The 13,961-nt window shown below is 45.1% G+C and overlaps 1 protein-coding gene across 1 annotated transcript; it reads left to right on the top strand.

Moving 5' to 3' along the window:
- Nucleotides 1–9,852: 9,852 nt before the first annotated feature.
- Nucleotides 9,853–13,079, top strand: LOC119359727 (putative wall-associated receptor kinase-like 16). Its single transcript, XM_037625828.1, has 4 exons — nt 9,853–9,912; nt 10,548–11,445; nt 11,572–11,715; nt 11,881–13,079. Exons 2-4 carry the CDS (start codon nt 10,557–10,559, stop codon nt 13,077–13,079), a joined length of 2,232 nt encoding a protein of 743 aa, XP_037481725.1. The 5' UTR covers nt 9,853–9,912; nt 10,548–10,556.
- The last annotated feature ends 882 nt before the right edge of the window (nt 13,080–13,961 follow it).

The following is a 13,961-nucleotide window of genomic DNA, read 5'->3' as shown; positions in this document are numbered from 1 at the left end:
GGCGTCGACGGCATCCCAGATAACCTAATTTGATCATCTAGGGTGCCTCGGCGTCGACGACATCCTAGATTACCTAATTTGATCATGTAGGGTGCCTCGGCGTCGACGGCATCCCAGATAACCTAATTTGATCATCTAGGGTGCCTCGGCGTCGACGGCATCCCAGATTACCTAATTTGATCATCTAGGGTGCCTCGGCGTCGACGGCATCCCAGATAACCATAGTTAACATCATACTTAACAACTCTAGTCACTAACATAGTTAACATCATACTTAACAACTCTGGTTAACATCATGACACCATAGTTAACATCATACTTAACAACATAGTTAACATCATGACACCATAGTTCAAAGCTTACAAGACATAGTTCAAGACTACACCCTACTTCAAATACTACAAACTGTCACTAGGTCACACATTACAAGCCATAGTTCAATGCTTGAAACTTAAGATAATGACCCACATGGTCAGATTACAAATCACTCTTCATCACAAATATCCTTGATGTCCTTCAGCTTTCTCTTGTTCTTGTCACTAGCCTTGACAAGATCAGCAATGTGAAACTCCAAATTCCTCCTCTCAGTGCTCAACTTTTCCTTCTCCTTCAAATGAGCAAACTTCAGATTCCTAATCACATTACCTTGGGCAACCTGAATGCTCTTCAACTGGTCAACCTTTTGCTTCAGTTATTTGTTCTCAGCATCCATTGCACCCAGCTGTTCCTTCAAAGCTGAAATATTGTTGTCCAAAGGAGGATTGATCTCCTCATGTTCACCTTGTTGGACTTCATTTTCCTTGGGAATATTGTCCTGGGTATCAAGTAGGTTGTTCACATCCTCAACAAGCTTCTCATAAGTCTCCTGTAGCTTTTTCTTCTGTGATGTGAGATTGTGGACAAGTGATGCATGTTCCAGACATGCCATCCTATTAGCACGCTGGCAATCCTCATACAAAAGCCATAGTTTGTGAAGAGCATTCTGCAGATGCTCTGGCCACTCCTCATCTACCCACTGAACAACACCACAACTGCTTGCTTCCTGAAAAACAACAAGTACAAATGCATTTACTTCCTTTTTTACTTCACTTCTATTCAGTCCAATTCAAAACAACTATAGTATCTATGAACAATGCACTATGATACTTTTTAACAGCACAATTTACTTCATTCACTCACTATGGATACCTTAATTTTATATCTATGTACTTAATTTTTAACAACACAATTTAATTCATTTACTTCATTTATATCACTGTGGTGTTGTTCATTTATATGTATGAACAATTCATTTACTTCACTCAGTCAATATGGTATGGTACATGACAGTACCTTTAACTAAACTACTAGGTGAACAGTGAACATGAACAATGAACAGTGAACATGAACAATGAACAGTGCATATGAACAATTTATAGTTTCTTCACCAAATAAGCAAACTACAGATTTTTGTTAGCACTCACATCAAGTCCACAGGCAATGAACCTCCTCCCAGTGCTAATCCCTTCGAAGCAAACATGCCTCTTCGCCGGCTGGCCATGCTCACACATCACCATCACCTCATCGTCAACACCAGAGTAGTTCGGGTCCTCGATTGTAGCCGGGATCTACATCAACAAAAGAAACGCACAAAATCCATCTCACGAGTTCAAATCGAGCAGGAAAAACAAAATCCCCAAATCGAAACCCTAGCTCAAAGAACCCTAGCTACGAGTACACATCACTGACCTTGATAGGGGAGCCGCCTGAAGAGTACTGGTAGCCCGATTCCTCGTTGTCGTCGCTCCACGAAACCATGGCGGACGGCGGCGAGCTGGCTTCTCACCGACGGCGACCAAAGCCAGAGAGAGGGGGAGACAGGGGAGAGGGGCGAGAAAGAGAGGGTGCGGGGGATCTGTCTGGCGAGCACCGACAGGACCGACCGGCGCGGCGTCTTGACCTTTTTGTTCCTAACGGCGCCGTTTGCCTGTCCGTCATGCCACGTCAGCGTGTTCGGGGCCCACCTGTCGGAAAAGAGATCAAACGAGGCTAAACGGCTGGTCAGTGCTTTTTGCAACGGGTTAAGAGATTTTACGGTGTTTTTTGCAACAGATTAACGAGTTGGTAGTTTCCTGCAAACCTAGCCACAAATATGGTGGTTTCTTGCAATTGACTCTGTCTCGAAAAGAATTGCAAAGCTCCTCAATCTTCTACTACTATAACAAAACGATTCCACCACTTACTTATAAGCAATGAAGGAAACACGATGATAGGAGGAACCGATGATAGCGTAGTGAGAGTGTGATACCCTTAGCTTGGATGCAAAATCTAACTGACAGTCCTGTTCATCTTACTACTACCTTTATCTACGTTGTTGACACCTATGGCATGTTTCGGTCCTCTTCAGCGCCGTGGTCTAGTATACCGAAACACTACAGTCTACAGGGACGTATTTGTTGTTTTCTGTCCACACCATTGTCGACAGTTTTGTTATCATCCTGATAAATTTCTAAGTTAGTAACGTGGCCATGAACAAGCCAACTGTATAACCCCACCTTATCTCTGGGATGAGCTACTTTATCCATCCGTTTTGGCTCTGTTATCCTGTACGTTTGAGTTGTTTTTCAAATATCCGTAGAAATAGAGTTGTTTTTGAAGAAAAAGTTTTCCTGATGAGATAGCTGTTTTTCTTTTTTTAGGGATGAGGTAGCTGTCTTGACCTGTGACCATCGTGTGACTAGACTAATTGCTAAATTGCAAATTGATGGAGCCAGCTTTGTGCACCAAGCTTATCTCACAAGGTTAGATTCATTGTCGTGAAACCTAAGTCTGAAAATCGGCATGTTTGTGTAGCGGAAGACGACGTTTCCATCGATTACAAAGGCACCTCCGATAATTTCATCAATGTAGAAAATGTACCGGCTCAGGCTCTTAGCAGTGCGTTTGTATTGGGTCTCTAAAGTACTCCTAATCGCAAAGGTCATCAATTTTCTACTACACCAAAAACGATTCGACCACCTTTCTTTCTTTCTTATAAGCAATGCAGGAAACCCGGCGACGATAGGAGGAACCGTTGATAGCGTAATGAGAGCGTGATACCCTTTGCTTATTATTGCTTCTCCTCGTTATTTGCGTGCCTTATCACCCCCTTCTCTGTGATTCCCTCCCAACATTTCTTTTTCTGGCCCGCCAGCCATTGAGGAGTTAGAGGAATTCGGTGCCGTGACTTTGGCACTCGGGTAGCACATTATGCTCGTGAAACGTGATTGCCGGATCGTGGAGACGCATCTAAAATGCTTTTGCCGCCACACTCAACTCCGGCATATCCCCGGTTTATCCTCTCCCCTCGTCCGTGCGGTGCGGGTGCGGCCCGTACGTAGCGGCCGGAACGCATGCAGCAGCTTTGTTTCTTCTGGCCAGCTTGGTGTGCAAGCGACCCGTCGAATCGAATCGAATCGGCGCAGAAAGTTGGCAGGAGGAGGACATGCCGATTCTGATTCCCCTCCGGCTCTGGGTCTTGCCTTTTGACTGTGCAATGCTCGGTTTCTGCACAGTACACTCCATGCATGTGTGGGGCATGAAGGGAATCTCTGGGAACTGGCCACTTGGTTGGAGTGTGTGTGTGCGCGCGCGTTACTTTGCATAAAATTTGTGTATCACTGTGTCTATAATAAGAGGCTACGCAGCAGACCATGGGGTTCGCTGTAGAAAAGAACAGGTATTTTTTTTCTTTTTGAGGATCAGAAAAACACCTAGCACAGTTGAGTAAAAGATCTTTCGAGAAGAGCTCCTGCCGCTGCCGCAGAGAACCGGGCCCACGTAGCAAGGAAACAGGGAACGGGAAGGGACGCATCACGTGGTGGCCTTGTCTGTCTGTGACAACGCCGTTTCCACGAGGCGCTCTGCCGCTAGCCCGTGGTCCGAGTCTGGGTCCAGGACAAGGGCCGCGTACGGTGCCGTGCCACGGAGGGGAGGGAATCCGCCATCGCCGGCAAAATGCACACAAATGACCTTGAGACAAAACTAATTTACAAAATAAACTGTGGATGAAACTTATTCACTCAGCTGACCCTTTTATGTAGCGCACGTCGGCGCTACACTAAACTGTGTCGCGCCTAACTCACAGACGCTACACTTTTGTTCAGCATGGCACCTCGGTATCTGGCCGGGACCCATCTTCAATTATGCAACGCCTAATAGATAGGCGTTATGCTGTAATGTGTGACGCCTAATGCAAAGGCGCTACACATGGACAAAAACAAAGCCTCCTTTGGTTTATAGGATAGAAATTTTATAGAAATAGAAAAATTATAGGAAGTGAGATGACATGCATCTCAATTCCTATAAAGAAAGAAATGTCATTTGGTGTATAGGATAGGAATTTTTTCATTGAGTCTAGGCTAATGTTTTTTTCCTCCAATATATGAAGGATAGAATCTTATCTTACATAGGAATAGAAATCCGTTCCTACAAACTAAAAGGCTTTAAAGAATTTTTTTCTTTGTAAATTCTATCCTATAAAATTCAGGCAGAGACGTCTCGGCCGTACATACCTCTCCGATGGAGCGATAGATAGATTGATGTGATTCGTGTGCGTCAGCATGAAAACCTGAAAGCATTAATTTTTTTTGCATGAATGCGTGTATGCAACCACCCGACACCAGTAAAGAATTGCAGCTCGTCAGTCACCTTTTCCATTATCCACCATTAGTTTAAGAAGGCCGGAGAGAGTAGACAGTGCTACTGTTGCATGGATCCACAAGCGTGCGTTGCATGTACCATACGCCCACAAGTCAACATCAGTGTTTTGGTCCGGACTACAGAATTCATCTAACTCTGACTTGTATCGGTTTGCGGGTAGACCTAACGCGATTTCCTTCACAAAACAGAGATAAAAGTGAAAGAGTTTTGTCAGAGTTCAGACCGATTTCAAGCCCGCTTCTGACCGTTCTGACCCATCAAAAATTCCTCCCCCTTACCGTGCGTTTTCGGTCAACACTGCTCCAGAGCATCAACGCCCACATTCATGCTGGCCAGAGCGGACGCGACCGCTCACTGGCGCCGGCATTGAAGCGGCGCGTCGGTCGAGAGAGCGCCGCTCGCGCCGCTTTCCGGTGCTGGTGACTGCCGCGTGTTCAAACGACACGATGGCCACACGTCCATCCGTCTGCCGCCCGCATTGATAGCACCCGGTTGCCGAGGCGTCTTCTTCGACGCCACCCGTCCGTCCCTCCGCCGCCCACTGGTGCTATATAAACCGACGCGCCAACCATAGCAACAGTCATCCCTCACCGCACCACTCACCGCCATGCATCCCGCCGCCGCCAAAGCTCTATGGTACGGGCTGACATTGGAGCAGAAGAGGGCCATGGCTGCCATTGCTGCCGACTGGCAGGCCAGCAAGACGTGCAAATGGAGGACGCCTCCTCCGATGAGCCAGCGCCACCATCCTCTTCCTCCGCGGCACCCTCGTCCTAACGCTCCGCCCGCTGGCGGTATCGGCCGCGGGTTATCATCCGATAACATGTTGATTTTTGGCGTGGAAATATTAGTTACGAAATTCTTGATCCAACGCTAATTGTGCAATTAAATTTTTTGTGTGTGTTGTGCTGATGCACAAGGAATATTATCGGGACATGTTTGTTTTGTTATCCATCTTTGTATCAGGAGAAAACTCAAGAAAAATATGTGCAATAAACATGAGGCACTGATCCAAACACTGATGTGCGGCACCGGAAGAAAACCATTAACCCAATCCCACCATGTACGTACGGGAAGAGTCGCACAATTAGAGATTGCTTGGATCCAAGAGACTATTTTAGTCTCTTTTAGAAGCTAAAGTTCCAAACACCCCTGACTAAAGAGAGGCTAGGACTAGTCTTGAGGCTAAATTTTTTTAGTCATATTAAACCTACTAAAATATGTATTAGCCCTCTCTCTCCTTATTTAATTTCTCTCCTTTAACACATGCGAGTTCTGGATTGAAGGGTTTGAAGGATAATAAATGCTCAATAACTTGATTTTAGTCTCTTTAGTATTTGAATCCAAACATGGATGATGCTAGTAAGTTTTAATCCCACTACTTTTAGTCATGGGACTAAAACGTATCCAAGCATCCTCTAAGCAGTTCGTCATTTGCTACGAATTAAGTTCTAGTACTCGTACCTAGGCCCGGCACCCAACGCAACCTCCAAGCATGAACATTCAGAGTTGTTTATGTGTAGCCTTGCCAGCTAGTTGTGTACGTGTGGCCTCGCGTAGCTAGGCTTGGCTGGGAGGCTTTCATAGTGCAACGCCTAGCGTTCGGCGCGCTGCACCGTGAAGTGCAGCGCCTTGGTGCTAGGCGCTGCACTATAAAAACTTTCTGTCCGTTGCATTTACTAAGTTCATGCGTAGTGTCTTTGGGTTAGGCGTTGCACAATCAAATATGGGTCCTGAGATGCCACACTGGATAGAAGTGTAGCGTTTGTGAATTAGGCGCTACACAGTTTATTGTAGGGTCGACGTGTCGGGCGCTACACAAAAGGTTCAGCTGGATGAATAAGTTTCATCTACAGTTTATTTTGTGAATTAGTTTTGTCTCAAGGTCATTTGTGTGCATTTTGCCGCCATCGCCGATCCCTCTACGATCCTATCCTGTTGCTCTCCTTCCGATCACAGGTCCCAGCAGCACAGCCGGACGGGTCGTCTGTCACGACTAGCTCTAGCTTTTGATGCATGCGTGGCTCCGCCGTCCCACATGGCGGGGGCCATGGGCTTGCGCTCCAGTGGCATAGGAGCCGAGCGTACGTACGTATCTGTGGTGACCGTCGCCGCCGGAGAGCAGGAATGGCTTCACACCAAAACAGCCAGCTGGAGCCATGCATGCATGTTGCTCACCTACAGTTATAACGTACTAGTAGTACTTTTCTTTTGTTTGGGTGAAGAATGGATGTGGATCATGCAACCTACCTCGCCCCTCGACCACCCAATGGATCATGCATTCCGCTGTACGTACGTATACAGGAACAGCACAACAACAAATGCCGTCACGTTTAAAGAAGATCAATGATAGTAAGAGGATAAAATGAAATACGTACTCCCTTCATGTCAAAGTTAATATAAAATTGGGTCATCTATTTTGGAACGAAGAAAGTAGCAGATAACTGGTTTGTGGTAACAACATATCAGATGCTTGTGGTACGGATATCATATACATGAGTATCGTATCATAGGCTGACACCTGATGTTTCCCTAATATCTGGTTGATGGTAACAACAAGGGGTGATTTTTAAACTGAAAGGCCTAATCCATCTGTTGCCAAAAGCCACATATGCTACCAGGGGGAGGAAAAGAAGTTGCTGCAGATGACAAGAAGATAAAAGCTCTGTAAACCACTACACCTAATAAAGCTGGATTTTCCATCAGATTAAGCCAATTAAATACAGGTTTGGTGGATGCGTACTCAGACCGATGGCGACCTTTTACTTTTAGCCTCAGCTAGCTAGATTTTGTGGGTTTCTTTAGCAAGCTAGGAGCTAAAGTTTAGCCCCTACTGCATGTTTTCTTCTGTTTTTTTTTTGAAAGCTCTTCCGTTGCGAGTGAGAGGTGGCTCTGCTTGGGCCGTCCAGTTTGGCCCATAAGCCCAGCTCGTTTCCACCTTCATCTTTTCCGGTTGGCCCAATTCTCTCCATCTTCATCTTCATCCTTTTCGCACAATTGTTGTTTTGGTTCGGCGCGCCTCATGACCAGAGATGTATCCCACTTCATGTGGACTTTACTGAATAAACTTGGTTTTACCTCTAAAAAAATCAGATTCTTAAAAAAAATCAGATTCTCAAAAAAGGAAAAAAAGAAGAAGAGAAAAAGATTGTTGTTTTATCATATGCGTATTTTTTTTTCAAAATGGAGGCAAAAGCTTTGCCTCATCTCATTAAAAAGAAGGGGAATAACAAAGTCTGCAGAGGGCCATTACACCTCACACAAATGGAAAGAAAATACAATCCTACTCTCGCGGCATCAAAGAACCCAAATGCTTCGCCCCTGCGATAATCCAGAGCCTCACCTCCGGTTTAATAGCCTTGACCAACACCCTTGGCAACCTACATACATGCTCGAACACCCTCGCGTTTCTCTCTTTCCACACTTTCCAAGTAACAAGCATGATGAGTGATGAAATCGCCTTCCTCCTATGTCCACGCCTAAGGACCACTGCCGACCACCACTCTTTGACAGTGGGGATCCCATCCCAGGCCGCCACATCCAGCTCAGGGACATCCACCCAAACTCTGATTGCATTCCAAATGCGGGCAAAGAACCTGCATTGGAAGAGAAGATGAGCTGCGGTCTCTGGCTCCCTCTTGCAAAGTTGACACAAATTGCAGTTGGGCCACCCTCTTCTTTGTAGTCTGTCGGCCGTCCAAATTCTATCCTTGATAACTAGCCACACAAAAAACTTGCACTTGGGCGGAGCCCAGTTCTTCCACACCATCGTGGTCATGTTGGAGGCGATCACACCCTCGAATTGGGCCTATAGGCCGAGGCCGAGGAATAGATACCGTCGGTGGTGAGGTTCCACTTGATATCATCGGGTAGGTCGTCCTGTAGGTGTACCGTAGTGAGCTTCCCCAAAGGGCGCATAACTGCTCAATGTGTTCCACCGAGAGACCTTCGGACATGTTGATCCACTGGATCCAATGATTTTCAAGCAAGGCTTCTCGCACAGACTTGTGCTTGTTGGCAGAGATCGCGAAAATGGCCAGTGCAATGTCCTTGGGCTTCGTTTCATCTAGCCAGGGGGAAAGCCAGAAGCGTGCCATCCTACCATCGCCGACAGAGATTGTCGTGGCAGCATAGAATAGATCTCTGTTAGTGGTGTCGCATGGGTTTCCGATGCCCACCCATGCCTTGTGCGGCTTCTTCCACTCATACCAGAGCCATTGTAGTCTCAGAGCCCGGGCACACATACGGATATCAAGGATACCCAGCCCACCAAGCCTCTTTGGTCTACACACGAGTTTCCAGCTGACTTTGCACCGGCCGCCGGAGACCTTATCCGAACCAAACCAGAGGAAAGCTCTCTCAATGCCCATAAAGTCGGAGATAGTACCCTCCGGAAGTTTGAGCGTCGTGGCATGAAAGGTGGCCAGGGAGGAAAGCACGGACTTGACGAGCTCAGCCCTTCCCACAGTCGTGATGAGCTGTCCCTGCCAAGGCACTAGCTTCCCAACAGCCTTGTCCACGAGGTGTTGAAGATCGACCTTCCGCAAACGATGGACCGAATGCGTATTAGCTCCAGTGAAATAATCAGGAGGTGGCAAATTCATCTCTAGAGCATGTAGTGTCAGATGAGTTCATGTTACTGACGAGATGCGTGATGACAGGGTGATATAGCTGTCTATTTGCTTCTCTGATAAAGTGCTTGGGGTCGTTTTCCTCGATGTATTTCGGCTGTAATCAACTCCCTTTGGAGCGTGTACATTGAATATTCAGAACTAGGCGTCCAACAGCTAACCTATCGAATACAGCCAGCCATATACGAGGATTTAGCGCGACGTGAGCATCTGCAGCAATGCAGCACCCAGTATATTAACTCGAATTACAGCGTGTGAGTGTCACATAATTAATTTCCGTTGGGGAAATCTGTTAAATAAGAAGATTCAGAGATGTTCTTTCTTGGGGAATACTGTAGAAGACGATCGATACAGACTTGATCGCTTGTCTGCTCCGTTTATTTTTATGTACGAGGGAAAGCCCAAGCCTGCCATTTGGCCATGTCGCTGTGCTTTGACTAGTTCTCGACGGACCATTGACGTCGTCAAGAGGTGTCAGTGTATGCACAGAAAACTCGAGGTGTTGGCTGTTCTTCAGAAACACAACTACAGAACCAAGCTCGAAAGTTGTACGGTGCTCTCGCCTATCGGTGTCTTTGGCAGGGAAGATCCTGAAGCACAAGTAAATCCCTCGAGATATCTCTTCTATCCGACGAATATTGAACCCCTGCTTATTTCACGTGAGTTTTATCAACGTATTTTTTTCTAGAAATTGTCTTTTACAAGCCTTCAGTTCGTTTTTCAATTTACAAGAAGTCTGAATGCCACGAACACTAGACGAATGCTGCTTATTTGTTCCCAAATACTCTGAATTACCGAGGCCAGCTAACGGCAAACACTAAATAGCGAACCAAAATTAACCTCTGCATCCTTGTGGCACGGCATGCGAGTAGATTGCTTAAAGCAGAGTTAATCAGTCGATAAGTAGTTAAGCAGACAAACAGGCACTCGCTTCCAGTCTCCTGTTTTTTTGAAACGAGGTTCCCAGGCTCCATTCGTTAAGAAAGAAACTACAACGTTCACCAGGAGTTCCATGATTGAGTCTCTTCCTGCTTTGACAGCAGATCCTAGTTTGTTAAGACTTCTATAGTATTTTCGTTCTGTTATCTCAGAATGCTAGGTCGAGCTATGCTTGTATATTTAGAGTAACCCCCAAACTGAACCAACAACATGGCATCCATATTTCATGCGACCGATTATTTTTCTGAAACAAAAGGTTTCGATTTAGTGACAGTGTCATGTTTCCTTATTCTCCAGCCGAAGAATATGCAAGTGTTCTTGCAGCTTGGACTCGGTCTCGTATTGCTTGCATCACAGTATGCACCTGGAACTGCGGTTCCTAGTTCAGGATGCCGAAGACAGTGCGGTACTGTTGAAATACCGTACCCATTCGGCATCGACCCGGGCTGCTCGCTCGCAGAAGGCTTCGACCTCAGTTGCAAGGTCCAAGATGGCGTCCAGAAGCCATTCAAGGGTGCCTTTGAGGTGCTCGACATTTCTTTGACCGAAGGCACGACCCGGGTGCTTAATTACATCCTGGGGTACTGCTACAACACCTCCACAGGGAGCATGGAGTATTTTGGCCGATATGCGGGGTTCAATGAAGGAGATCCTTCTTCTCCCTACCGGTTCTCCGACGTCCAGAACAAGTTCACGGTCATCGGGTGCAACGCCCTCATCTTGATATACGACTTTGATGCCACGGGCTACCAGGGCTTGGGCGTCGCAACATGCCGCAATTTGTCTGACTTGGTGGACGGATCCTGCTCCGGCATGGGCTGCTCCCAGACTGCAATACCGAAGAGGATGTACTACTATGACATAGCCTTCTCAGAAATAGTCAACACAAGTGAAATTTGGGAGTTCAACCGTTGTAGCTATGTGGTACTGATGGAGGCCGCGGCATTCAAGTTCAGCACTGCCTACGTAAGCACAAATAAGTTCAATGAAACATATGATGGACGGGTGCCAATGATTCTTGACTGGGCTATGAGAGATGTGAAGTCATGTGATGTTGCAGAACAGAATAAGACGGGCACTTATGCATGCCTCAGCAGCAACAGCAAATGCGTGAATTCCACCAATGATCAAGGTTACATGTGTAATTGCACCAATGGTTATGAAGGCAACCCTTATCTCCGAGATGGATGCAAAGGTAATAATTAACTTTGAGTGTATATGTATATATGCACTAACGCCCATAATACTGCACCTTGTATGTAGAGGTCCCTTTATCTTACTTATTAAAACTCTAATATTTCGTTTTGCTATTTGTCTGCAGACGTTAATGAATGCAATCACAACCCATGCCCTTCAGATGGTTTTTGTCGCAATATCGGTGGAGAATACCAGTGTTCTTGTGGACTTGGGAAAAAATATATCCAAAAAAGCAATACATGCAACACTAACATTGTCTTAACAATAGGTAACACACAAACAAATGTGGTCACCTAGCTAGACCATTAACTTTATCGCACTTTTCTGGATGTCATGACAATCACACATCTAACCTTAGCTAATATGCACCATTTATGTTTTATATACCATCCCTCTCCTCAAAAATAATTGTCTCATCTATTATTGTTATCAGGAATTACAATGGGAATATTCGGCCTAATGGTTATCATCATGTTCACAGTTTTTTGCGGGCAGATTATAATGCAAAAGAGAAAATTGAAAAAAGTTAAGCAGGAGTATTTTCATCAGCATGGAGGCTTACTTTTGTTTGACAAGATGAAATCAGAAAAAGGTCTTGCTTTCAATGTATTTTCAGAAGCTGAACTCATACATGCAACTGAAAACTTCGACAATAGTAGGATACTTGGAAAAGGAGGCCATGGAACGGTCTATAAAGGGATACTAAAGAACATGCCTGTTGCAATTAAAAGATGTGCGATAGTTGACGAAAGACAAAAGAAGGAATTTGGCAAAGAGATGCTTATTTTGTCCCAAATCAATCACAAGAACATTGTCAAACTCTTGGGTTGTTGCCTTGAGGTGGAAGTTCCAATTCTAGTATATGAGTTTGTCCTAAACGGTACACTATTCGAGCTTATCCATGGCAGAAACCAAGCATTGCAAATATCCTTTAGCACTCTCTTAAGGATTGCTCATGAAGCAGCCGAAGGACTCAGCTTCCTGCATTCATATGCGTCTCCCCCAATAATTCACGGTGATGTAAAAACTTCCAACATCTTGCTTGATGATAACTATATGGCCAAAGTGTCAGACTTCGGAGCTTCCATACTAGCCCCATCTGATAAAGAGCAGTTTGTCACAATGGTTCAAGGTACTTGTGGTTACCTTGACCCCGAATACATGCAAACATGTCAGTTAACAGACAAAAGTGACGTATACAGCTTTGGAGTTATCCTTTTGGAGATCCTCACGGGTCAGCTGCCACTGAAGCTTGAGGGGTCTGAGAAGCAAAGAAGCTTGTCATTGATTTTCCTATCTGCAATGAAGGAAAATAATCTAGATGCCGTGTTGGCGAGCCACGTGAAAGGTCAAGAGAGCATGGAGTTACTGACAGGAATTGCGGACCTAGCTAAGAAGTGCCTAGATATGTGTGGTGAAAATAGGCCCTCTATGAAAGAGGTTGCCGATGAGCTCAACCGATTGAGGAAACTTTCAGTGCATCCTTGGGCACGACTCGACATCGAGACAAATGCTGAAAACCTTCTCGGAGGAGAATCTACGAGTGGGTATGAAATAGAATTAAGCGGGTATCCTACGGGTGAAAGTGAGGACCTACCCATAAACCCAGGAAGTTCCTATTATGCAAGGTGAGTATATACATGTATAGTAATCTATTAAACCTACTACATGGAGATTGTTCCTTCTGTACTTCGTTACCATGTGTAATATTTATGTTAATTCTAAACCTTCTTACCGTGTGTATTATATTTTGAGGATTTCTTGTACCTCTCCTAATAGGGAGTCTATCTCTTGCAACTTATAAATTGCTATTTGTATTTTTAAAAACAATTCGGTGTGTGATGTGTATTCAACAGAAATATCCATTGGATATTCGGATACATGTGTATCCTAGACATACGAATATCTAATTCATACATACTTTCTACACCTACATATTACAAATGCATCAATATATCTTTAAGACCGATAATATTCTATTTACTTGTATATTTTAATATATGTTACAATAAATTTTCATAACCAATCATTGCAAAAGGAACGTGCAAATAACCCATAAAGGTACGAACACAAAAGAAAATCATAGTTTGACAAAAAATAAAGCAACCTAAGATACTAGATGACCAATCTAAACAATAACCATCATCCATCATTGGTTGCTGGCTCTGGGTGGGTACATTATTATCAAACAGTAAAACTTAGCCACCTACACGCCTCCATAGTCATTTGACGTTCTCAATCATCAGAGCACTAACATGTACATTTAGGATTAACTGGGTCGTCCCACAGATCATTTGTGCTAATTATTTACCCGTTTCTGCCTAGCCCACTCGAGGCAGCATTACCAAGGCCGTTGCTCCATGAAGCGAGGAGACCAATTAGTTGATGAGCGCTTCTTTGGAAGCCTCACAACAATCAATGCCACTTGGCGCGCTCTCAGCCGCCCGCCACGTGTCGCGCTCTGGGCGCTCTCTCCAGAATTTTTCTTATTTTCCCGCACACGTTTTCGGCTTT

Source organism: Triticum dicoccoides, chromosome 2A, assembly GCF_002162155.2.
Source record: "Triticum dicoccoides isolate Atlit2015 ecotype Zavitan chromosome 2A, WEW_v2.0, whole genome shotgun sequence".
Classification (NCBI taxonomy): Eukaryota; Viridiplantae; Streptophyta; class Magnoliopsida; order Poales; family Poaceae; genus Triticum; species Triticum dicoccoides.
The sequence above is the reverse complement of the archived record's forward strand: the minus strand, read 5'-3'. Positions and strand labels throughout refer to the sequence as shown.

Excerpts from the sequence above, each read along its gene's own strand:
- LOC119359727 (XM_037625828.1), top strand. The coding sequence starts at position 10,557 with ATGCAAGTGTTCTTGCAGCTTGGACTCGGTCTCGTATTGCTTGCATCA. Across the intron at positions 11,446-11,571 it reads TCTCCGAGATGGATGCAAAG|ACGTTAATGAATGCAATCAC; the intron begins GTAATAATTAAC and ends ATTTGTCTGCAG. Across the intron at positions 11,716-11,880 it reads TAACATTGTCTTAACAATAG|GAATTACAATGGGAATATTC; the intron begins GTAACACACAAA and ends TATTGTTATCAG.